This window comes from Crotalus tigris, unplaced genomic scaffold (assembly GCF_016545835.1).
Source record: "Crotalus tigris isolate CLP2741 ecotype Arizona unplaced genomic scaffold, ASM1654583v1 scf7180000024424.1579004, whole genome shotgun sequence".
NCBI lineage: Eukaryota > Metazoa > Chordata > Lepidosauria > Squamata > Viperidae > Crotalus > Crotalus tigris.
The window spans coordinates 1,286,228-1,312,575 of record NW_024100591.1 but is presented as its reverse complement, the minus strand read 5'-3'; the positions used below and the strand labels follow the sequence as shown (position 1 = coordinate 1,312,575).

Here is a 26,348-nt window from a genome sequence, read left to right as displayed (position 1 = left end):
AAATTGTCAAGGTTGAGAAACACTGCCCTAAACGGATACTTAAAATTACTTTTACAAGTAGGACCAAATTCCTATAGTCCTCTCGCCTCCTCCACTTTTTCCTCCCTCCTTGATATTAAGGGTCTTCTTGACTTCAACCTTACATAGAAACAGGTTCATTCATACAATTGAACTAGAAAAAATGTTTTAAAACCAGTTGCAACAAATTTTAAACAAGTTAATTATAAACATGGCTAGGTCTGCATATTTAGGCAGCCAAGGTTTGCTTTGAATTCTATGTACACATTTTGTGTAGAGTTAAACGGGAAATAAAAAGGGAGGGAGATGCTCATGACTTCTTAAGTTTTTTACTGGGATTTATGTCTGCATGTACATTTCCTGCTTACCTGAGAACCAGGTTATAGTGGTTCTTCCCACTACCATTTCCCCACATCATCTCTCCCGTCTATAAGGGCACTGTTCAGAAAGCACATCATGGTTTGATGTTGTGATGAAACAACACAAAGCTAACAACTGTACTTGCTTACAGAAAAAAACAATTGCTGAAACAAGGCAAACAAACAATTGCTGAAACAAGCAAACACCATGGCCAATTTTCCAGTTAAAGAAAATTTCATTGAGCAATCAATGTGTTTGTGTGTTTCAATATTTCTTGGTAAGAAAAGAAATCTTCTCATTTTTTAATAATGTCTATTCATGCAACTCATTATTTTAACCAAGTATTAAATCAATCATAACAGGATGGGTTCACACAACGCAGAAAATCACAATCTACTATTTATCCATCCATGGATTATTTTACCTTCTACTTAAATGAGTAGGCAAAGCAGATAACAACGTTAAAACAAAAAGTACAGACAGTACAGAAAGTTCCAAAATGAAAGTTAAAATCAAAGTAAATTAAACAACAAATAAAAGAGTCAATCTGATAATGATAAGATGATAAGTGGAAAGAATGAACGAGTGAGTGAGTGAATAAGTAGGTAAGTGAGCGCTTGGTAGAAAAGATAGTCCTTTACAGTTTTCTAAATCTAATGATAGCAGCCACCAAACTGCAATTCCCAAAGTAATTCACTCCAGGCCAGGACTTCTCCTGTGTGGTAAACAAATCTCTGAGTGAATGTACCTGGCAAAGCATCTTTTTTCACAACTTAATGTGGAAGCAAAAAAACTAAAAGCGTCAAAGAGAATGTCATCATTATTCATCCAATTATGGAGACCATTTCTGAAGGCTTTGAGAAATAATATCAGAGCAGATTAGTAGACAAGCTGGAACTGCCTAAGGAGATCACAATCCATGAAAGTATCTGTAGTAATAAATATGGCATATATAAGGTGCCACAAGACATTTTGCAATGTGTTGCTGCAAAAGACTCATCTAGCTAGCTTTATGGTAATTTGTATGGGCATACAATTAACTATCTGACTTTCAGTACAGTCTAGCATAACTGATCACATTTCAATCCTTCCAGCCTTATACCCTGGTTTGCTAGCCATAGATAACAATAAAAATGCAGAGATTAGTACATTAATAAAAAAGGACCACATTTTCCCTTAGCATTAACATGGAATCAAAGTATATTCCTAGAGAAGGAAAATATCCTCCTCCAAAATCAGTGTACCACTGCAGCAGATTGTTATTAGAGGAATCAAACTCTGTTTCTCTTCTATCGGTATGCGCAGATTACTAACTTTTTGTCAATATATTTACAGTAAACCTGCAAGATAAACATGTTTCTTGCCATCATGATTAATGGAAGAAAGTGTTAAACAATCTTTTAAAAGCTCATACTAAAAATCTGGCTTTTCTAAATTTTACAGACAGCTTTGGATCTCCTACCTTTTCTAGAGACAAGAAATAATATTTCTTGTTTTTTTTAAATAGGGGGAATGAGAATTAAGTGAAAGTAGACTAAGACAAAAGCAAAATAATTTATCATGCTGAACAGCAACAGGCTTGGCTTTTGATTTTCTTTTGGCATGATGCAAGAACCCAGCCATAGTGGTTTGTAAATCTAGACTTATAGTAGTTAAGTGTGAAGGAGGCCAATATAACTTATTCAGCCAATAGTTAAAACCAATCTGATTTGTTTATTAGATTAATTTAATCCATACTATCCATCTTATTTAATGTTTTTAGCTGTTTTTATGTTTTTTTTTAGTTTTGTGTAGTTCCCAGATTACATTGGAGTTAGACTGCCAATACATTTAAATAAATAACATAAATAAAATGAAAATAAGTGAACTATTCATAGGAGGAATCTTGGTCAATATACACTGCATCAGATTTGGCATCCACTTCAGACTCAAGGCCCTAATCTAAAGCATTTAATCTCACTTTTTTAAAAAAGCAACACTTTTTAAAAATGCAGAATAGTTTTGCTTAAGCTGAACTTTTGAATTCTGCACAAGGACCTCTAATACACTAGAAGATCACAGAGGTGAGATGGGTGGTGTAGAAATTTGATAAATAAATGTGGTTATAATGAAAATATAATTTGAATGGCCTTACAAATGATGTCATAATAGGTCAATGTAGCCACCTATCTTTGATCAGCATCAAATACTGATTCAGAAGGGAAGTTCCAGTTTAAAAAGAGGTTAAAATCCAAAATTGATCTAGGGAGAACACACATACGCATCCAGACATTAACAGTAGCATTTCCAGAAAATACTTACCTCTTCTGTATTTTTGTCTCACAAAGGTGCAAACTTTTCTAATTAATCCTCCATTCTTCTTTCTCACAAATCATACTCATCCTGCCAGCCATCCTCACTAGGCCTCTATCCTCCTCCCAAACGGTCCTTCCATGCTGTTCTTCCACCTATCTGGCCTATCATGGCTGAAAGCTCTTTTTGTCTCCATGGTAACCACAGGTAAGCCACTGTGTTGCAAGACTAGAGGGAAGTAAGACTTTGCCAATAGACCGCACAAGGTCCTATCATCTTGAGGAAAGGAATGATCACAGGAGGGACAAACATACATGTTAAAGGATATTTTTGTGCATCCTCCCACCAAAACTATGTATGTATGTATGTATGTATGTATGTATGTATGTATGTATGTATGTATGTATATTTTTCCCAACTGTCACTGTTCAAGGGTACAACTGCTGATAGGCAAAGGTTCTGGAACCTGGACTTCCACTACTGGCCTTACGTATCCCACCCATGCCCTGGGATAGGAAGAATCAACTCAGGATCCCTGGGCAATTCCAATACCTCACAAGTAGCCCACCTCATTCCCCAAAAGAAATAAACAAAAAGGCAGATAAACAACAGTCATTTTTTGTATATAGATGAAAAAATATATTTCAGAGAACTACCAAAGAATAAGACCGTGCTGTTAGCCCCATCTTCAGAGAGCCAAGTATTAGTGAAGAATTACCCATGAGAGAGGGTTATTTGCATTCAGAAGAGTAGCACTACAGAAGAAATAAAAGGAGAAAACTTAAATGTACATTTTCTGTCACAGTCACTAGCATTTCCTTTCAACAACCCAGCAACTAATTTGCCTTACAGCAGACATGTCAAACATAAGGCCCGTGGGCCGGATGCGGCCCGATATGTGGTTCTGTCCGGCCCGGGGACCTACTCTGGAAAGAGTGAAGGACTGGCCCGCCACACCTCGGACCGGCCCAGGCTGACCGGGCACTGATCTACAACCTGGTTGCATCCATCAAAGCCAGAACGTGCTCAGCATTAAATCCACGGGGCAGCTCTGTCCCGCCACTTGGGTGCACACGCAAGCGGAGTCCAGCGTCCCTGCTGCCTGTCTTGCCCTGCAGGCTGACTTCACCAGGATGCCAGCACTGGCCGTCTCCTGTGCACACACCCGGGGGCAGGGCAGAGGTGGCGAGGCAGCTCCTTGCTGGTTCCAGTGGATCTTAGCCTGAGCACGTTCTGACTTTGATGAATGCAACCAAGTTGTAGATCAGTGCTGCCCCGCCCCCAGCACCTCCAGCCTTGCAGCCACGAGGCTTTCCTTTCACCAGCACAGCCCCCCCCCCATGCAGGATAGCAAGACCAGCGGCAACATGGCAGCTCTGGCAATCTCTCCCCCTCCCATCACCCCTTCCTGAGCACGGGGGAAGGAAAGAGATGAGAAGGCAAAGGGGGGAAGGGAGGGTGTGAAGGAGAGAGGAAGGAAGGGAGGGGAAAAAGGGAAGGAGGAAGGAAGGAACAGAGGGAGGAACCAGGAAAAAGGAACGGAGGGTGAGAGGAAGAAAGGAAGGAATGGAGGGAGGAGAGAGGAAGGAAGGAAGGAAGGAAGGAAGGAAGGAAGGAAGGAAGGAAGGAAGGAAGGTAGGTACAGGGAAGAAGGAATGGAGGGTGGGAGGGAAGAAGGAACAGAGGAAGGAAAAAAGGAACAGAGAAAGGGAGGGAGAGAGGGACCATGTCCCGGCACTCATCCCAGTCCCATCCTCCTCTACCTTAGACCCTCAGATCTGTCCCAGTCCTGCCCAGGCACCTTTGAAGTGAGTAATATCGAGCTGCCCATGCCCACCCCAGCTACACCACCCAGTAGGCCACACCCATCCCAGTCCCCCAAGGGCAACCACAATGCTGATTTGCCCTCAATGAAATTGAGTTTGACACCCCTGCCTTACAGCAACAACATGAGGCACTTAGTTTATTCCCTTTCCTGCAGGAAAATTGGAGGAAAAAAGATAAGTGATTTAAAATATTATTCTGTCAGTTTCTTTCAACTTGGTGTCTTCTTGATTGGTTTGGGCTACAGTTTCTAAAATTCTCTGCCATCTTGGCCAATACTCAGTTCATATAGAAAGTACCAAGCTGGACAAAACAGTTCTAAATAAATTTTGAGTTATATAAACAGGAAACTGTTTTTAATAAAATCCAATGCTTTTTTGTATATAAAAAAAAAGGTGCCGGAACTCACACATGTCATACAACCCGCCTTGCCTACCCTACAAGGTTCCATCCAAAAATGGTGCCGGAAATCCATTCTGGGCGTTCTATGACAAAAAAAGCCTTGATGTTTAGTTAATCATCATAGATTTCATGGCAGATTAAGAGAAAAATAAAAAAACGTATTTCACTAAAACAGGCACGCAAGTTTATTTTTTATCGTTTAAATATCAATAAAGTAAGTCCCAGAAGCAAAACACTGATTCTATGGATTTAGGGGGAACTATTCATTGGTGTACTTATCAAAAGTTTTTTTGCAATGCCCAATTCCAAATTTCTGGGTAGGATACAATAATATAGAACAGTATAAAAGAGGCATCCCAATTACCTCATTTTATACAATTAAAATTCAATAATAAAATACATGATGGCCCCTAAAGAGAGCTTAGGTACACCTGCTAAGAGCCAGATCAATATACAAAAACATGGCCAACGTTATACTTGGTTGGATTTTCTTAACAGTGGTTTTCATAATAAAGTTTATCATGCGGCATTTACTTTTTAGTGCTATATTAAGCTTTCTACTCAAATGAATTATCTGAGCAACATGGAAACTCTTTGCAGAAAGGAATTAGAAACTCAAAGGTATTGGTACTCTTGCCTACAATATTTAAATCCTGGCATCCATTCTAGGAGTAGTGAATGAAGATAACTGCATTTTTTTTCTTACAGCACAATTATTATATGAAGAAAGAAAGCAGAAGGTGAAAAATCATGATAAAAATTAGGATTTGGAATAATACAGTAAAGGTCTGAAATACATTAAATATCGTTTAAATATTGAAAGCAAAGTTTTAATACTACATAATCCTTTAAGGTGCAAATCATTTAAAAGAACAAAGAAAATACCTCAAAGAAAAGCCCAAACAATTATTCAAAAGCAAACCAATCTAAAAATCAATGGTCTTTTCTACTTTGTTTCAACTAGAAATAAGAATACTGTTATCTTTTCAGACTACACCAAATTTCCTCCCAAATTATACCACCCCAAGCCTGTCTGGCAGTTTCTAAGATTAAATCCACAAATCCAGAAGCAGTGTGAAGTGTTCCAGATGAAATTGTGGAACACTAGGTTCCCAAAATGATGGATATATTGCAATTAACAAGACAGTGCTGGTTCACTGTGGCTTTACAGCAATTAGTGAAAGATAGATTATGCTCTGATAAGATATGAATTATCTACCCCTTTCAGTAAACTCCAATTATTAAATTAACTGAGCTATTTTTAGACCACTTCATATCCATTAATAATTAGGTTCATTTCTAATTATATATGGATCGGAACTGGTACAATTCTATCTTGGCCTGATCAGGAGAATAACAAGATTTTTGCAAAGAACATGGTTTAAAGTAAGTCAGGCTCAAAAAGATTAAGATGAGGAATAATTAGGAAATGTCTACATTTTTGGGAAAGACTAGCTACACCATACCAAGAAACAGAGAAAAATACCTGTAAAACAATGGAAACCTTCCTCTTTACACTCTAATAACAGTTGGTCTCCAGTATTTGTTAGGACAGTAGCTGATTTAAAAATGATTTCGAAGAAATATTTATACCTAGTGTCCACATAACCTCTCTGCTATTCATATGACCTCCTGCTATTCCTTAAAGCAGGCAGGAATTTTTTTCAGGCTTCAACATCAGGCTGAAAAAACATTATTTTGTCACATTAGTGACACTGTTTTAATAATAGGATTAGTAAATCGGAAATGAAAATAGGATGGAAGAAGAGAGCCAACAATTTCAACCATTCTTTATATTGTCTATTCACACATAAGTTTTCATACAAAACAGTCTTCAATCTATGAATCAGCTGCAGCAGTCAAAATATGCATTGCAAATGTCTCAGCATCCTTTTGAAAGTGTACACAGTTTGAGCAGAAAAGCTGATCTCCTACTAATTAATTTAAGCTTATGATTTCAGTGCAATACAGGTAGTCCTTGAGATACGATAGTTGACTTAACTAATGTTCAAAGTTACCACAGATACTCCAAAATTATATATGACCCTGTTTCAAATGGCCCCTGAGGTCATTCAACCTTACGATTTTGCATAATATCTGTCAACATGTCTTAAATTAATTGCATGTTTTCCTGGAATTGTGGAGCAGTAGTCATGTGAGTCCCAGAAAAAAGAGCTTCCATAAGGAGTTACTGCTTAAAGATAATGATACATATTTTAAAATATATAGGTACCTGCTATCAATAAAAAAAAAAAAGTTAAAACTTTCCCGGCCATATGAATGTGGTGTGGTAAAGCTTTGAAATAAAATAAAACGCAAATAGCAATAGCACTTAGACTTATATACTGCTTCACAGTGCTTTAAAGTCCTCTCTAAGAGGTTTACAGAGTCAGCATATTGCCCCCAACAATCTGGGTCCTCATTTTACTGACCTCGGAAGGATGGAAGGCTGAATCAACCTTGAGCCTGGTGAGATTCAAACTGCTGAGCTGCTGGCAGCTGGCAGTCAGCAGAAGTAGCCTGCAGTACTGCATTCTAACCACTGCACCACCATGTCTCATAAAATAAAGCCTCTAGCACAGATATTCTTCCCCAGGAAGGATATAAGTAAGCAAATATAGAGCATTAAATACTCACCTGGCTGTTTGGGTCACCAAGCAAGTTACATATATGGGGCACAATCTTGCTCAAGGTTAAACTCTGAGCTCCAGATCTAAAACAGAGGAAGAAGAGAAAAAGAAAGCAAGCAACATATCAACTAAAGTATTTTTCAAAGCAACTGAATGCAGATATAAATTAGGCATAATAGTCCAACTTACGCATTAAGAGTTGCAATAAGGCAGAGGCAAATTCCTTCTCTTGTCCGGAAATTCTTGTGTTTGAATCCTCCCAAAATTCTGTCCCACACGTACTGTCACATAAATATAAGAAAGTAAGGGGAGGGAAAACACCCTAAACCAAGATCAGTTGCATCTGCTTGATCCTGAACATCCTATTGTCACAAGATAAGGAAGCGTGACAGGATTGCACATGTAATGTATATGTGCGGATGCATAAATGAATGAAAGCAGTGTAGGCAAGTGCAACTAATTTAACTATTGAAAAATATTTTAGAAGTTTATTTTTACTGGGTGGGAGTATACTGAAATGGCCTCCTATCTTATCCATATATAAAGGCTCTCAAAAGTTATGTTTTGAACATCAAATTAAAAATACCTTGTGTAAGATTCCACTGTTCTGACAGAATGCTAAACATATATTATTTATACATAAAATACTTCATAATCTATAATTTTATTCAGAAGTTTTAAAGCACAGATAGGCAACCTGTTGTTACAATCTCAAGTACATCCTAATCTCTATTCTGTAGACCCAGAATATTCCGACATCATGACAAAAACTTTTTGATGGCAACTGGTTGGATTTCATTAGCATCTTTTATTTTATTTTATAGCAAACAAAATCTTATCTATTACACCATTTAAAGGAATAGACATACAACCTGAGGAATTAATAAATATTAATGAGCAAAAAACAAAGACAACATGTTCTCCATGGAAAAGGTCATCCTGCTACTTTAAAAATGATCAGTTTGATTGGTTTGCTTAATGACTGTGGTGTTCAGTTAATGACCAGTGCAAAAAAGGTAATAAAATCAGGTCAAGTGATGACACACTTAACAACCAGCACAACTTACAACCATAATTCCTGCCTCAATTAGGGTGGTAAGTTGAGGACTACCTGTAGCTATGGAACTATGGCAGCTAAATTACTGACTTTTTCTCAGAGTTCTTACAATATATTTACTGTTGTTTAATCGGTTGAATATAATGCAAAGTAGACTTTTGAGCATAAAGGGCAGAGGTTGAGGATCTTCTTAAATATTGCTCTGCATAGATTATAAATAGAAACTTTATGTTCAAGGACTGAAATCTAATCAGCATCACTCCCTCCCTATCTCCATTCCCCTGTGCCTGTTTTGTTCTTTTTGGTACCTACAAAAAGTATGCTTCAATTCCGGTTTATTTCAATTTAAAAAAGGAGCACAAATACTCTGAACAAACACACAGGTTAGCTGTATGCTCCAGCTTTATCACATCATAAAAAGATTCTTGATTATGTTCTTGGTCACTTCAATTAAGGATATTTTCTGCACTGATATCAATCCTGCTACTGTTGTGCTGGCTTCCCAAAGTACTGAGGACAATTTTGCTGCTATAGTCCTTCTTCCACCTGTATGCTTTTGATAGATACACAGCACCCATCCTATTTGAACAATAGAGTTTCTTAGGCATAATAAAAATGTCCATTACGAATTGAGCCCTCTTGTGAAAAGTTTTCTTGGAGCAGGTACCATAGGTTTGCCTGACTGCTGTACGTTTCCAAGAGCTCACCTGGGGACTAGCAGCTTGTTCCATGATTTTTAACAACAGGGCCTGATCCTGCTCTCGTACGGAGTCTTTTGAATCTCCCAGTCTGTCAATTAGACTAGGTAACACTGGAGACAAAAAGAAAGGCAATCACAAAGGAGGATTCAGAAAAACAGAGTTGGTATTTCAGATCAACACTAAAATACGTCTACCCAAATGCCTCTGACGGTGTTTTGGTAAGCTGCTCTTATAGAAGAAACAGAAAAAGGCTGTGAAAAAGGCTGCCCTGCCATTATGATGCTTGTATATGCTGCAAGCTTTCCAAGTATGTCCAATCATATTTATTTTCATGTACTGTATTAATGGCTGCTTCCTGTAAACTACCCAATACAAGTAGACTTTGCTTAATGACAAGTCACTTAACAATCATTTGAACCCCCCAAAGTTACTTACAACCCATCCTCAAAGTTAGGATTGCCACACATACACCAGCAGTCATGTGACTGCACTTTAGGTACTTGGCAACCAGTCATATTTACATAAATGTTAATTAGTGACATGAGACTCTTCGGGACACATGGATCCTGCTACAATAGCAGTTGGAGGCTATGGTTGGGGGGGGGGGAAAGATAGGTGTGTTTTTCCAGCTGCTGCTGGTGCATTGATTGTGACCCTAGCTGGGGTGGTAAGATTTTACTACAGTGGCTCATGTCCTCATTTTCACCACTTGCTCACTGAAACACACAGTACCTGGGGCTGTCTCTGAAGATCACACGGAAGAATGCAATTAGTTCAGAGTGCAGTAGTCTGTATGCTGACCAGTGTTTGCCAATGGGAATACATTATACCCAATGTTGCGGGACCTGAGTGGTTGCTAATAGGCTCCAGGGTACAATTTAAAGTGCTGGCATTAACTTTTAAAACCCTAAATAACTCGCTGCTAATTATTCGCATGAGTAGATTCACTCATTGGAATTGCCCTGACTGGTTCAGCCTATCTTCGAGAAACTATTAGTAGTGTCTGCTTTAAGGAACATAAGGAGAAATGTTCCTTTTTTTATGCCCACCTGACTGCTTTCTGAGCTTTTTCAGAAGGCATTTTGATTTGATAAGCTTCATTTTATTCATTAGTTTGTGAACACTTATTTTACGCTTTTACTTGATTGTATATTTATGTTTCTTATGTGCAAGAGTCCTTAAAGGTTCAGCAATCTCTACTGTAAATGTAAATAATAATTCAGTAGCATCACACATATATGAGACTCTTTCACAGGTACTGACTTTTTTAGATTTTTTTTTTATCCTGCCTTTATTATTTTTATAAGTAACTCAGGGCAGAGAACATATCAAATGCCACCTTTTCTTTCTATTTTCCTTACAACAAGAACCATGTGAGGGGGGTTGTGCAGAGAGAGCTGGTTGTCACAGCTAAGGTAGGATTAGAACTGACAATCTTCTGGTTTCTAGGGCAGCACCTTAACCATTACACCAGGAGTATCAAACTGCAGGCCTGCGGGCCAGATGCGTCATGCGGAAACCACGCCCACCCCAGTTCCAGCAAGGGGAAAAAAGTTGCGATACATCACAACACGTTCGCACGACGCGGCGAGTTTGACACCCCTGCACTACACCAGACTGACTCTTCATGACTTCCCAATGTCCTGTACAAGCTCAAAGGTATATTATCCAATCAGCTGAAAACTAGCATTAGCGTGATTGGTGCCGAGTCTATAATTTCATTCAAGTGCTTGTAGCATTCAGGATATAATCATCTCTACTTTAAAAGTGACTTACAAAGAGTTAACCTCTAAACTATGAGACAAAAAAAAGTTTGAAAAGAGAATATGAGCCTGGATTTTTAGCTAGATTCTTTGATTACAAACTAAATTCCTTTTCCATCTTTTTCCCAATCGACAGTGTGCCCATATTTTTTAATGTTTTGCACACTCTGCAAGAAAGAGTCTCTTTCCTTCTTCTCCTTGCCCCAACAATGCAGATAGACGCAGGTATAAATATATTTATTATTATAATATATGCCATTAAACAGAATAATCAAGTTTTGGATTGCAAACTCTAGGGCACACTTTTTGTTGCTGAGTTCACACCACCTACTAAATCCTAAATCAGGGCTCATACAATTGCTGTATTCCTATGACATATTTAACCAAATAAGCAAGCCATATTATGGCTTAACATAGTGGCCTATTTCACACAATGTGCTAAAACACGTTGTGATATTAAAGTTGGATTCCCACTGGATCCTGAACCATCTAACTCAGGGGTGTCAAACTTGCAACATCATGTGACGTGTCATGATGTATCACAACTTTTTTGCTTTTGCCAACAATGGGGTGGGCACGGTTTCGCTATGATGCATCCAGCCCGCGGGCCGGCCCTGATCTAACTGCATTTTAGGTTAGTATATTGTATGAACCCAGCCTGTTCCTCAGCGAAAACTGTAAAAGCAAAATAATTATGCCATTTTTTTTATCTAACACTATTACAATGCAAAGTAATTTCCATCTTCATATCAATGGCAAAGTTCCTGGTTTTTTTAATTATTGCAGGTTGCTGTTAATTCTAACTAACAAGTTAAGAACAAGCTGGCTCACACATATGACCCTTAGTTTCATCATGAAATAAACTTAATTTGAGGGCAAGTCACCAAAGACAGTACACCCTGTTTAATAGAGCAGCCTATCCCTTGGCTCCAGTTACCTCACCTGTGCCAATTTGAGCTTTAAATCTATCTTGAAGCCGTGACACCAGTGCAGATAAGATGTCCAAGCCTAGCAGGACAACCTGAAAACAAACAAACAAACAAAAAAGAGTAAAAAAGATGCAGGCAATCTCTGAATATGGAAAAGAAACATGAATATGAAACAGTGAATATGCAATCTTCTAGGTAACCAATGTTGTAGACAAGACTGTAATTAGGCAACTGCTACTGAAATAAATAAACCCAATTCAATGACTAAGATGGGCAGAAACCAATGTCCTCTCTGATGCTTTGCACCTTTATTGGAGTAAATCCTCTAGTCAGTTATCCAACTTTGCTCAGGACAGTAAATGTTCTATTGCTAATTCTGTCCTTGCTTCCCATATACTTAAATAGCAGGTTAAGGATTCTGGATTAGAGAGTGATATTAAAGTTTTAAACTTGGTAGTTTATTATAGATTAATTAACCCACATTGTAAGTCCAGGCAGAAGAGTGGAGGAATGAAGGCCAGTTATGTAGTGTTGTATTCTGTTTGTGGTTTTTCTTAGTTGTGATTCAGGAAACCTAGCCAATGTCTATGCAACAGCTCAGGAAAATGCAAATAAGTGGAACAGCTGCAAGTCTAAAGATTAATTTCCATAAAAGTTACCAATACTGGTTTAAGACAAGCAAGTGAGGAGAGAGGCGCATTATTTGAAATACATAAAATGGCAAATCCAACTATACTGAAGATGCACCATTTTGTAACCTAAAAGTTATCAGTAAGCAAATTAACATTAACAGTTTCAAAAAACTGGGTCAAATATTGCATAAGTTGAAGTTGTTGATGTGTTTACCAAACTTATTACATTTTGAAAATGATACCATGTGGTACCATAGCAGTAATAAAACAATGTATTCATATTCAATGATTGTTATTTAAAATAATGTCCAGTTAGCATTCTTTATTAATAATCTTTCAAGATGTTATCAAAGCCATACTGATGTCTTGGGGGGGGGATCCTTATGTGGGCAGTACATTTATGACTAACCAAAGGATTAGAGTCATTGAGAATTGAGCAGCATATAAGATTAATAAATGAATTATGGATTTTGAATAGATACTTCAAATACATACTTCAAACAAGGTGGAGAGGAGAAGAGACCAATAATGCAGTATTTGCATTTAACTTATTCCAACTCTTGACACCTTTAACACAATTACTATGAATGTATTGGTTTACATGTAAAACACCCTCAAATTTAAATTAAAGGGTCAGAGAAAAATAACTTATGTTACACATGAAGGGTAAGATGTAAACTTTCCCAAAATTACTTTTTAAAAATACTAAGTTAAAAGCAAAAGAAAAAAAAAAGAAAACCTAAATTCTACAAAACTATAATTTTAAAACAGCCCTTATCCCTCCTGCAAAATGTTCTAACTACAAAGCTTGGCACTCTTGGATTTGCAGCCACAACAGATCTGCAAAGAACCAGACTGGAGAAGCGTTTGCATGAAGCATCCTGAAATGAAGCAAACCTAATATATATTTTAGAAAACCTTTAAGTACCAAGTTTATGTAGTTCCCAGAATGTATTTGCTACAGAATTCAGAGATAAATAGACTCCAACAGCACACAAAACTCCAAACACAGAAGGAATTTACCTGCAGAACTTTTCTGTTACAGGAAGCTTACCCATCTAGGGCAGCCTTCCTCATGCCTCTGCCTTTCAAGAGCACTGGACTACACCTCCCACAATCCTCCTTTGTGGAAGTTGCTGCCTAATGACGTGGGGTTGCGTCCGTATGGAGAAAGCTGGTCTGTAACATTCTTAAGGGCTTCAACTAAAAAAAAAAAAATATCAACAGTCCTAAACCCAACGGGGACACGTATAGGCATGCAGTCTAAAGAACCCTAAAGAGGAAGTGAAGAATGAATTCTACCCCCCTCGCTAGGCAGGCGCGCCAAAACAAGATCTTCACAAAACGAAAGGTATTGCGTCGAAGCTTAAGACCGCCTCCCCGCTATGCATAGTCATAGCACCGCCCACTATGCAAAGCGACTGCTGCAAGGTATTTTGGGTAACCTCCAAACTCACGAAGAGAGGGGCCGAAAAGCTGCTTGCTTTGCAAATACTTCACAAACGAGATTAAATAACACGCCGCCTACATAAAGCAGTCTGAGCAAACAAACGAGGGTCGCGCCTCACTATAATCTCAATGGGTTTCCCGTCTACTTCCCCAGACTACCGCCTGCGCGCTTGTTTTCAACCATCCTTATCTTGGGGTTGCGCTACTGTTCAATGAACGTCTAGTGAGGACAGTACTGCTAACACCTACACAACACACTCGGCATCCTTGGGGCTTGTTCCCCAAATGAGGTGCAATTTTTGGAACCTTATTTTAATAAGCCCCAACGGGGTACGAATATCAGTAAACAATGTTGCTATGCGTTATCTTTATGTTTTGTGCTAGATAATAATAGTCTTGTGAACTGTACTCGTGGGTGTCCCTGCAGAGTAGCTGGTGTCTAATTTTCATTCGTTGCCACCAGGTGGTGCTACAGGTTACTTGGTACACCCAGAACAAGCAAGCAAGTTGTGCTAGGAGGTTTAGAGTATATTCTTACGACTTCTGCATCCTAAAGCAATTGCAGTCAATCTGGCCATTTCCATAGGTACTATTTAACAACAACAAAAATCCAGACTGAGCCAAGAGGAGAGAGATTGGAATTCCACACACAGCCTCTTTCAAAATGACTTCTTCCAACTATTTAATATAGTGTCTTCAATTACCCAAACCATCTGACAAATCAGAAAAGATAAAAGTTGTCTGCAAAAACATTAATAGATGGTTAAGGAAGGCAGGTGGTTTCTTTCCCAATGCTTCACTGTTAGCATTTGCAGGGAACATGAAGATCAAAAAAGCTAAAGCAGTATTGTGCTCGTTTTCAACTGTTTTATCAGAAGAAAGCTAAAGCAGTGTTGTGCTTGTTTTCAACTGTTTTATCAGCTTTGGACCAATCATCCTCCTTTAGGCAAAATCTGGGGAGAATCCCCGAGTCAGTGTTGACTGGTGAGTGCCTAGACAAGTCCCTGAGATTTTCTTGGCAGGGTTTTTCAGCCTTGCCCTTGCCTCCTACCCAGGGCTGAAAGAATGACTGGCCCAAGGTCACCCAAGGGAGGAGCTGGAATTCATGGTCTCCCAGTTTCTAGTCTGGTGCCATGACACCACACCCAACTGGCTCAAACCGAAACTAGCAAAGTGGAAAATTTAGGCCTTCCCCTGCCTCCCCACCCCCACCCCAGACAGCAATGTAAGAGGAAATGTATTGTATGTTTCTAACCAAGGGCCTTTAATTACTATAACTAACCTGGCTGTCTTTTTAGGGCAAGCCTCCCCCTTAAGTCAAACTGAATTCCTGACAACTACGCAATATGGAAGTGTTCGGATTCAGGCACCTTCTGAGATTATTTTTCATTCCCAGTCTAGCTTAATCTTCTGAATCTCACGATGGTGGTCTCCTATCCAAATGCTAACCAGGTCCAATCATGCTTAGCTTTATTGAGATACATCCACTTTTGGCATGGGGCTGCCACCTGCTGTGAACTCTGCATTTCTGCAAAGGGGAATCAAGAGTGATCCACTTTACGAGGAAGCAGAATAGAATGCTGAGAAGGCAACTATAGAAATAAAATTTAATACATAAATACGTACGTACGTACGTACGTACATACGTACATACATACATAGGCTACCTGTCCTTTCAGTTCTCAAACAACCATCATAAGAACTTGCTAACAGCTGCCCATTCTATGCATTTAAAGAAATACCTACATTTCAAACATTAATTGACAAGTCCCTCATTCTTTACATTATTATTCCTGTATGTTTCAATTTTCAGATCTGACAATTGAGCACATCCCTGTCTGGATTACCCTGAGAGATGAGTTTTTGGATGCTCTGTGGATCTTGCTAGCTCCCTCACTGTTGATGGGATTTAGTTGGGGCAGTTTTGAGGGTTGGGAATTCAAGGTCCTGTACCACAGTTGCTCAGGTCACTACTAAAACTCAGCAGAGAGAGTGTATGTGCATGTGTTTGATTTGGTCCCCTGGCATCAGGGACTCCACAGGATCCCAGTCTCTTCAATGATCCTACCCCAATAATTGCAAGGTATGGTCACTCTGAGGTGTTCTCCACAGGCCTACCTTTGAAACAGTCTCAAAGCTGCAGCTGGAAAATGCTGTGGCCAAGTTGGTAAGCAAGATCACACAGCACCAGTCCTAAGGCACCTTTTACCAGCCACTGGGAATTCACTTTTTCTAAGGTTTTAAAAAAAACCTCCTCACTTCCCGATTTCAGGATTTTCTGGTGGCCTTCTCTCCAAATAATAATCAGATCTGATCCTGTTCATCTTTTCAAGATTAGTTAAGATCAGCTACAGTATGTGCTACTTCAAGTTGCGTTTCATACTTGTGGTTAGGACCCTAAGTGTCACGACACCAAAATAACTGCTCAACTATTGTCACATTGCAAGTATTACTGCGAAGTGATTCTGCTTGACTGAACTCAGTCTATGCAATTTGCACCATCAAACTTCCCAATTTATGTGCTATACGCATACATTAAAAATCAAATTATCACCACAAGTTCTAAAGTGGCATTGCTTTAAAAATTTAATTCTTTACTAAGAAATAGACAAGTCTATTCTTTGATTTGCTCCTGGCAAATACACCTTAAAACTCTTAAGTATTTATGAAAGATGTCCAAGGAGATCAAGATCTGCATTACCATTCAGTCTTTCAAATAAAAATATTTTTCCTGACAAGCCTGATAGGAATGTTGTATTACATGTACTTATTCACAAAAGATGGAGATCTCCTGTCTCTTAGGAAAGTATAAAAGTACAAAAATCACACTGACAGAAAAAAAAGAAAGAAATTTAGCATAACAGAGGCACAACAGAAAACATCATCCAGTTAAGCAGCAGCAACACTTAGCCAATTGTGGCTTCTTATGGAAAAGGTAAGCAGAGTTGGAATTTGTTGTTATTTGACCTGTGCAAAACTGAAGTAGTTGAAGGTTATCCTGGGAAGTGAGAAAGCATGGTGGAAGAAAGCAAGAGCAAATCCAATGTCCTTTAATTAAGAAAACTACATGTCAGTGGTGGCGAACCTATGGCACGCGTGCCAGAGGCGGCACTCAGAGCCCTCTCTGTGGGCATGCGTGCCATGCCCCAGAGATGACAACTGTCCCTCTTCAACCAATCCCCACTAACTCGCCAAGGTCCCACGTGGACGGATGCATCCCAGCACAGCTGGTTTCCCTCCCCTCCCATCCCTCCTGGCCTCGCATGCTCTCCTTTTCCTGGGCACGACCCACTGCATTGCCTCCTCAGGTGTTGGCTGGCTGTCCAGCTCAGAGGCGGCTTCTTTGAACTGCTAGCAGCAGGCTGCGGAGCCCCAGAGTGTGCCAGTCAAGGGGCCGGCAGGTTGTGGCTGCTGACGGACACTGTCGCTCCCCATGTGCTCGCTGGCCTCTGTGTGCAGGGGCCAATGGTGTCAGGCAGCAGCCGCCCCGGCCCCTGCCTCGCCTTGCCCTGCGACAACAGCACCCCTGCCCTGCCTCACCTTGCCTCATCTCACTCTGTAGGACGAGCCTCCTGCCCACCGCCCCACCTGCCAGAGACCCCCTGGATCTCCCCCAACCCTGCCCGGCCCTCAGAGGTGTCCCTCCCCACGAGCACCATCAAGGTGGCCACGCCCACCCAATGGGTTACACCCACTAGGCACCCGGCAATAAATAAGTGGGTTTGGGGTTGCAGTTTGGGCACTCTGTCTCTAAAAGGTTCGCCATCACTGACATAAGTACTGTATGTCTCTGAAGGCACCAGGAGTTGATCTCAGATAGAAAGAGGCTTTATCTAAAGAATTAATACAATCCAGACCATATGATAGAACGTGTACGTGGGAAAGGCTGCACAAATGAAAAAAGAGAATTCTGATGAGACCACATTTTCCTAGTTTGGCATCCTTTAAATGTGTTGGATTACATCTCTCACTAATCTTTTCTCAGTATGAATATGTATTTGGCGATGCAGTGGTTGATGTCAAGGTCTAAACCAGAGTTCCCCAACCTTTCTGACTTTGCGGGGGGGAGGGGATGGTTCCACACAAGCAGTGGGCAAGTGCACGAGCACACACAAAGCTCCATTCGTATGACCTGCAGGCCCGTGCTCCTGCTGCTCACACAAATGGAGTACACATACTCACCTGCTGCTCATGCAAGTGGGGATGCCTGCATGCTCACCACTTCCGCAGCCGGTTCCAAATGGCTCAAGGCCCAATAGCCCCCATGAAGTATGGGGGGGGGGAATCCACAGAAACACAGAAAAAGTAGTAAGAACCCAATTACAGAGAGCCCAATTTATCTAGTGAAGTTGCACCACAGGAAAATAGGAGGGACTGCCCCCTTGAGGGCTGGATTGTTGTACGATACCCAAAGTCAAATGAATGCTGGCAAAACACGGGTTTCCATCTCTTGTTTACAGAATAAAACTGATGCAACCCAATTGTAAGAATGGGACTTTCTAGCGAACAGAGTCTACAATTGGGTGATCAATTCAACCAGCAATTAAACACATTTGTAGGAAGTAAGTACCACCTAATGATATACAAAATCCAGAGGGGGGAAATATGAAACTCAAGACAGAAGTAGCAGTACTACTTCCACTGACAAATTCCGTGTTACCAATTCAGTACAGCAAAGGGTGAAGCCTACAAGGTTCTAAATATAAAAGAAACTGAACTCCCCAACCCACTCCCAGTTCCTGGGTTTAGACAAATGAGAAACAGTTAAGCTCTCTAAGATCTTTTATCTATGTCAAATCAGCATTTAAAATTAGCTAGGAAGTTGCAGAGTATTCTTTCACAGGGAGAAGTGGGGGTAGGGGGAAAATCCAGTGCTGTTAGAATGGTATTTCACCAACTGGCCCTTTGCCATTATTGTCAGATCATTAGCAGAGCTTTCACAGGACTGAAAGGTATAAAAATTTGGGTTGGCTTGGCAAACTTTGCTGGGTTTACTTCAAAGGACTTTACTCTTCAAAATGGCTGCCTTGACTTGGCTAGCCAAGAAATATAGCATAAACTACAGTATGAAAAGGAGATGTCTGATAGGAACAAACGAAGTTGTCTTATGCTGAACCAGACCCCCCCCCCAGGATCCCTCTAGTCTATTATTATTCAAATCAGGGGCAGGCAAGCTAGTGACTTTTTAAACAACAGACTCCACATTTTCTTGCTACTTGTCATGTTGAGTGGAGCTGAGAGGAGCTAAAGTGCAACACATTTGGAAAACTCAAGGTTGATCTACTAGAGTGGTCAGTTTCTCCATAAATTTTCCCCCAAAAAATCTGGAGATGCTACCTAGGGACTAAAGTAGACTTTTACATGCAAAGCAGTTGTGCTACCACTGAACTATGGTCTTTATAGTTATGGCATCTAAAAATATTAGATGGCACGTAATAGAACATGGAATGTGTCACATCAAATCTGAAGTGAAAATCCCACACAGTTTTCACCCATGTGTATATTTGTGATTCTTCCTCTGTCTTATTAACTCTGCTTCCTTACACATCTTTTTTTTTTTGAAACTCAAACAAACATGGGACCTAGGGATCTTGCTGAGCCACCTACTCTCAAAATACTCTTCTTTTAATATGCTTACTTTAAATATATGCATGGATTACCAGACTAAGAATCTTTCCAAACAATCACAAAAATGACCTTCCACAAACCTGGAGACGCCATCTAAGCACCCTAGAAGGCAGCAATTGAAGAAACTATTTTATCTCTCTTCTTGTGGTATAGTGTAATGCTTTGGAGGACCTAAATTGCAAAACAAACAAACAAACAAACAAAAAATCTTTTTCCTGGTATCAATAAAAACTTTTCAGAAACTTAAAACCAACAGACCCAGTGAGCCCCAAATCACAAAGGGTGATTTATTTCCTCCCTCCTGACCATGGAAAAGAACACCTGGACAAGAATGACAGACTCCAGATGCTGCTGGACACCTACTCTCATTGGCTTTCCCTAGTAGGCTGGTGGTCAAGGATGACAGAACTGTAACCTAACATTTAGGAGGTCAAAGTTCCCCACTGCTAGAATACACCAACATCTGATTTTTTCATCCTTCAGGGAAATAGAGGGATTGAAATGTAGATCTCCTGTAAACTGCCTTCTTCCAGTGAATGCCAGCTTCCTGCAATCTCTGAAGATAAGCAAGAAGGAGAAACAGTTCCCTTTTTGAATTGTAATCTTCTGCAAACATAGTACTTCATTAAATACTGCATGATTGATGATACAAATGCGTATTTCTTTGAACTGATTATGTTAATATGACTGTTATTGGTTGCACATGCACGATTATACATGCACCACCACAAATTTCTGCTGCCACCATATAGATGTAAGAATGTGAATATTTACTTGTATCATCAATCATGCAATTTTAAATCACATCTAAAGCTGAATTTATGAGGGTATGCAAGCCGTGCAATAAAGATACAAAGGCATGCACCAGCCTGTTTTTTCCCCCTAAGGGACATCATTTAGTGTACAGAAATGAGATATAAAAACTCTTCTGTTTCCATTGGTGGCAACTGCATTTTTTCAAGCTTTTATTAAAAAAAAAAACAGCAAAACTACAGTAGTCTGCTTTTGTGCAGTATACAGAACAATGAATTCTGGTCCAATGGGACTGATTGATTTATGAACAGAAATAAAAACGGGAATCTTAAATGAATGATCTGACAGCCCCATCCTATTATTTCCTTCAAGCAGCATGAACTTCATCTTCTGGGAATCTTCTAAAATTTTCTGCCATATTAAATAAAAGAGCTGGTCAGTTTGCAAGCCCATAAATTACTTGTCTGCAAAAGTGTGCCTAGCCTGTACACTTCCATATGTCCTCAAACCTATTCTTGAGGTTTACTCTATAGTGGCTCCCTGTCTCCCCACCACTACTACAACCTGTTCCTCATCTGTCATACCAAGATGCAGCTTTGGGTGACTTCTGTGGTCAACTAAATCATGAGATGTAAGGCTTCCATAAGAGTGTGAGGTGACCTGGCCACATGAAGAGGCACCAGGGAGCAGAATCTGATCTTTCAGGGGTGACTCTTCATCTGGAGAACAGATACAGCCTCTGTTGACAATGCAGGCAATGTTTACTTCTTGCTACGATCCCATTAAATGCCAAGAACCTGTACAGCCAAAGCAAATCAGTTCCTAAAAAGCCCCCCTAAATTGTTCCATTATTAGCATCAGAAATAATACAATCAGATTTATTGGCCAGTTAGAAATAGACCCATCTCATCCTCAAGGTTGCTTATTAGCTGCCTTCCTCTGTTCTAATTCTACTGTTTGCAAGTAGCATGCTCCATCAAACAATCTATATCTTTTCATCTTGGAAGATTGAGGTACAATGGCTGCAGATATTCTCCAAGCATTACTACCATTCTATCAAGCAGAAATAAATATCAATTGATTTTTTCTTTTTAAAAAGGAAGCATCTGCTACAATCGCTATTTGTTAATTGATCTCCAACTTGTTTCTTCCTTAAATCTTGTCCAGATTTATTAAAAGATTCATGGGAAATTGAGTGAGAAAGTATGAGGAAAGAAGACGGAACACTGCTTGTACCCAGATCTGAAGAGGTGGCAAATTGGCTGTTCATTGGGCACTCCAAATTATAAGGAATGCATTTCAAAAGTATATTAATTTAGGTTCCATATCAAAGCATCAGAATAAGAAATAGAAGGGAAAATGATCTACACATTATTAACTTTTCCAATTTGTGCTTCCAAGTCTTGCAATTTTCAAGCTTTTTCTGAAACCAGTGTGTTTACTGAGTGATAAAGACATAACTTGACTATAACTTGACTATGGAAAGAAGCTCCTGGCATCTTTCAGCCCCAGAACCAGGAGTAGGGCAAGAGAAATTGACCTCATTGAGAATCAGTTAACAAACAAGAAATGAAGGCCTTTTTTTATACCCCTCCTCTCAAGCAGATATTGGAGAAAATGGGGAGAAGCTCACCTTTTGAACATAGCAGTGGTTTCCAAAATCTTTGGGAAGGAAGGCCATGTTCTCATTTTACACCAGTTATTTTCTCCAAACATCTTGGCAGGTCCTCAGGCTTAATCACCTGCTACTTACTCAGTAACACATCTTACCATCAGAGGTGGATAACTTGCCCTTGAATTTGATCCATGCATGAAAGACCTTAGAACCTGCGGGCTTTCTTGAATCAATATTTGAGGGAAATAAAGCTTAAGTAACCTGTGTCAAAGCTGCATAAATTTTAGAGGACTGTGCCTTGCACTTGACAGGCAAATCACAACCCCGTACAAAAGTTTTCTTATATAGTACTAGAGTACACAAGAAGTTCTAAGCCCCCACGAAAAGAGTTTCACTAGTGAGTTATATAACCTGACTTTTACTCCAGTTACTGAAGTTCTCTTCAAATGTCTGAGACTTCTCCGATTTGTGCATATTTTCATATCTAGGATAAAAACTGTACATAAACCAACAGTTCTTAATAAACGGGATGGTTATCAACTGGGGGAAAGTATAAAAATGCAAAGAGATGAAGCAAAGCTTCTTTTAGTCCTCATTTTGGAGAAGTCTGATTTGTCTGAGGAATGCTTCATCGAATCAGTGCCTGTCTACTTAAGCCAGGAACCAAGGAAGATGCTATGCCACCAGGCTTAAAGATTAGGGAGAGTCAAAGCAATGCTTTATCTTCAGCAAGATAGAGATTCAGATTACTATCCTAATTCCCTTCAAGATGCAACACTTAGAAGCCATAAAAGATCTGAAACTGTCTGCCCTTCCACACCTGCTCCCTGCACCTGCACCTCTACAGGCCCTGATGAGTTTTATTACAACTCCCACCATCTCCAGCTAACTTGGCTTTTGATTAATCCAGGGGTACGCAACCTTAGCTCTTTTATGACTCGTGGACTTCAACTCCCAGAATTCCTAAGCCAGCTATGCTGAGGGGAAAGGGAGAGGTTTCCAAACTGAGCCACCCCTGGATTAGCCTGACAGGAGGTAATTGGGACTGGAGTCAAACCCACTTGAAGACCTGAACAGATTCCTTTGCTTGACCACGAAACTGAGATAGCTGGCTTAAGACAAATCCTGGCTTATGTTGTAACAGAATGCAACCACCCATATTATCAGCCCAATCTCTCTTTTTTTTCCAACCCGCTTTCCTTTCTCTCTTTTGGTCACTTAGTTTTTCTTTGTTTACCCATCAAAAACCTGCTGCTTCATCAAGAGACCTCTGGAGAAAGTCAGCTACCCCAAATGGTCAGATCTCAGGAAGGAGACAGGCAGAAAAACAAGGACAGGGTCAGCTAAAATGGCTTTCAAAAAAAAAAAAAAATGGTGTACACTTCAATATCTGCATTACTGTATGCACTGCCAGTTTTTCATCTCCTTACAACACCAATAACTTTCATGGGAAATGTGGACTGATGATTGATTAATCATATTTCTATGCCATCAGACTAAAAATACCCACCCAATTCAAATCGAGGCTATTTCCTGCATATCATAAGATATTGCACCGCTAATCAATAAAGAGATGAAACCCTGGAGAGCTTTTCCCCTCCTTCCCTTTGTACACTCACATACAGACTTTTCAAAGGGATAGTTCCACAATATGGTGCATCTTAAATAGAAAATGAAATCAGGACCCTTGGCATTTTGGATTATTGCTACATCACTAATACAACGTCCTGAGGAAATAATTGCTTTTTTCAAATACAAACACTGCTGCTAGAAAATACAATAATTGTGAAACATGGAAGTAAATATTTAAGAAAATTGAAGAGGTTGCAAGCAAGAAATAGAAAATAAAAGATGGCTTTAACTGAATTATAAAGCAGCAATGTAGAAAAGCTAACTTTCATTTAAAAAGATAACTTCTTGTGGCACCATATTGCTTTCTAAAGCTGTACTTGGGTTTTACTTTTCCAATTTGATTACTACTATTTTTAACCTCCTTGGTTACAAGGAAGAAAAACTAATGTCCTTCACTAAAAGCAAAACCCTGCCCCCAATCTTTTTTTTTTAACTTTTTCAATGGAACATAATTGGGCATAAATCACATACATAGATAGGCATCTGAAAGTAGACCAAAAGCAAATAAAATAAGAGGCATGGAAAATAAAATCCCTACTGCTGGAATCAAGACTTGTTCAAAAATTTCACAGTGGTGTACAAACTTGAGGAATGTTTCTGGAAAACCATGGGGGGGGGGGAAACCTTTATCTTGACATTATCTTACAATAAGAGGAGACAGGATTCTAATGAAGTTTAATGATTCATGAGTGATTTCAAGGTCACTGTGCAAGTCAGCCATCAGCTAGACATATTACATGCTGAATTAACAAAATCTCGCTTTTTCTAATGTCGTGGTCCACAGGTTTCCAAATGGAGATAAGTAACCCATCTGTACCACTTTACCATTAAAAAGGTATTTATGGAGCAGTACCAGACAATATCAAGTAATCCTCTCCCACATATGCTACAACACTAGAAGAGTATCAATAAAATGCAAGCTCTAATCAAAGAACGATTATTTTTCTCAGCATCTCAATTATTAAGTCTTCAAAACACAGTAAGATTGTAGCCCTCATGGCCATACTTATAAATGTATTGATAATGCCTGACAGGAATTCAGAAGCCAGAAAAAATGGTTCTGCAATGCTAGCAAGAGCAAACAAAAATCCTTATTTACCTGAAAGATAAGCCTGAATTTAAAATGACCTCTTCCTAAAATAAACGCTTAGATTAAATGCTTAATCAGAAGAACTCATTTCCTGTTTCTGCTATTTTCTCAGCACATCACAAAGAACCTTCTTATTTTTAAGATAAATTATCATTTAAGGGTGGAAAAAAAAACCCTCTCCTCTTTTGGGGATAAATATCAAACGTATTATAGGAATCAAAACAAATTTGATATATCTCTCCACAATTTTTACAAACTAGAGATAGATGGAGTATAGAATGTCAATCTTTCCCAATAGGGAATGCCACTCTGTTGTATGTCATTTTGTATGAATAAAATTTGGTAACAGAGAGCAAACAGATCCAACACCCCCACCTGAAAAATGAGTGCTTAATTTGCTAAGTTCTCATTATCTTGTCAGCAATCCTACCAAATATAGTATTTTTTTAAAAAAAAATCTGATTACCTTTGATCCGGCATCAAAGAAGTTGAAATAAAAGTAGTCCTCAAAATTATGACCACAATTGGAATTGGAATGTCTGCCACTTATGTGGGTTAACACTTATGTGGGTTGTTAAGTGAGTCAAACACAATTTTATGACTTTGTTGCCATGGTTGTTAAATGAACCATGTGGTCGTTAAGCAAACTGGCTCTGCTAGTCGGAAGCCTATTGGGATGGTTGCAAATAGCAATCATGTGACACACACCCCGGATGCTGCAATCGCTGTAAGAACCTGCCAGTGTGAAGTGCCCAAACTGCAATCATGTGACCATGGAGACACTGCTGTGGTCGTTAAGTATGAGGACTTATCATAAATCATTTGCTTTTAGCACTACCCTATCTTCAAACGGTTGCTAAGCAAATTGTTTTAAGTCGGGAACTATCTGTAAAATTTATGATGTAAGCTAGGTAAGAAGTCGCTTACCCTGGAGTTAAAGGGTAATTTTTTAAATAAACAAATGGGTTTTTTATTTTCCTTATTTAAATGTCAAACTAAAATTTGAAATTATATCATGACTTCTAACATTTAAGCTTCGATTTTCCCCTTTCTCTTTTGTTGTATCCAAGGAGATGGTAGCTCATTCAGACTTTGCAGTTTTCATACACAGCTTGCTTGTTCTCTGATATCTCCACTAGATAAAGGGGGTGAGGGCTCCTAGATATATAGATCAAATGCAAGCAAGCTGGGGCTTTACAGATGTTTTAGACAACTTCTATCAGGCTTAGTCAGCATGGCCAGTGATCAGAGATGAAATGAATAGTAGTCCCAAACATCTGGACAGCATCAGGTTGTCTTTCTCTGCGATAGACAATATAAAATTATATAAGAATAATGATCTGCTTGGCATTAATCAGTGGAACAGCTTGCCTCTAGAAGCTGTGCTTGGTTTCCATCACTAGAGGATGGAAGAGATTGGGCACCCGTTTTTCTGGAATCGTATAGAACAGTGACGGCAAACCTTTTAGAGATCGAGTGCCCCAAAACCGCCCTGACCCATCCCTGGCCTGCCCCCTCTACCCCTGCCCCCGCTCCACCCAGTCTGCCCCGCCCAACCACAGGGCCACCCACC

General features: G+C 39.5%; 1 protein-coding gene and 1 non-coding gene across 35 annotated transcripts in view; one reads left to right on the top strand and one right to left on the bottom strand.

Moving 5' to 3' along the window:
* The window catches only part of CLASP1 (cytoplasmic linker associated protein 1), a 215,205-nt gene that overhangs the window by 128,858 nt on the left and 59,999 nt on the right, over positions 1-26,348 (bottom strand). For 32 of the 34 annotated variants that reach the window (XM_039330094.1, XM_039330098.1, XM_039330093.1 and 29 more), the window contains 4 exons: positions 11,990-12,068; positions 9,291-9,394; positions 7,716-7,807; positions 7,534-7,609 (listed from right to left, as the gene is read on the bottom strand). In XM_039330094.1, the coding sequence (XP_039186028.1) occupies positions 7,534-7,609; positions 7,716-7,807; positions 9,291-9,394; positions 11,990-12,068 (351 nt within the window). Of the gene's footprint in view, positions 1-2,679; positions 2,817-7,533; positions 7,610-7,715; positions 7,808-9,290; positions 9,395-11,989; positions 12,069-13,631; positions 13,976-26,348 lie in introns of those variants that run through there. The other 2 variants (XM_039330120.1, XM_039330121.1) reach the window with 2 other exon arrangements.
* Positions 14,237-14,364, top strand: LOC120302147. The gene has a single exon (XR_005555089.1). It is a non-coding gene; the product is annotated as a U4atac minor spliceosomal RNA (small nuclear RNA).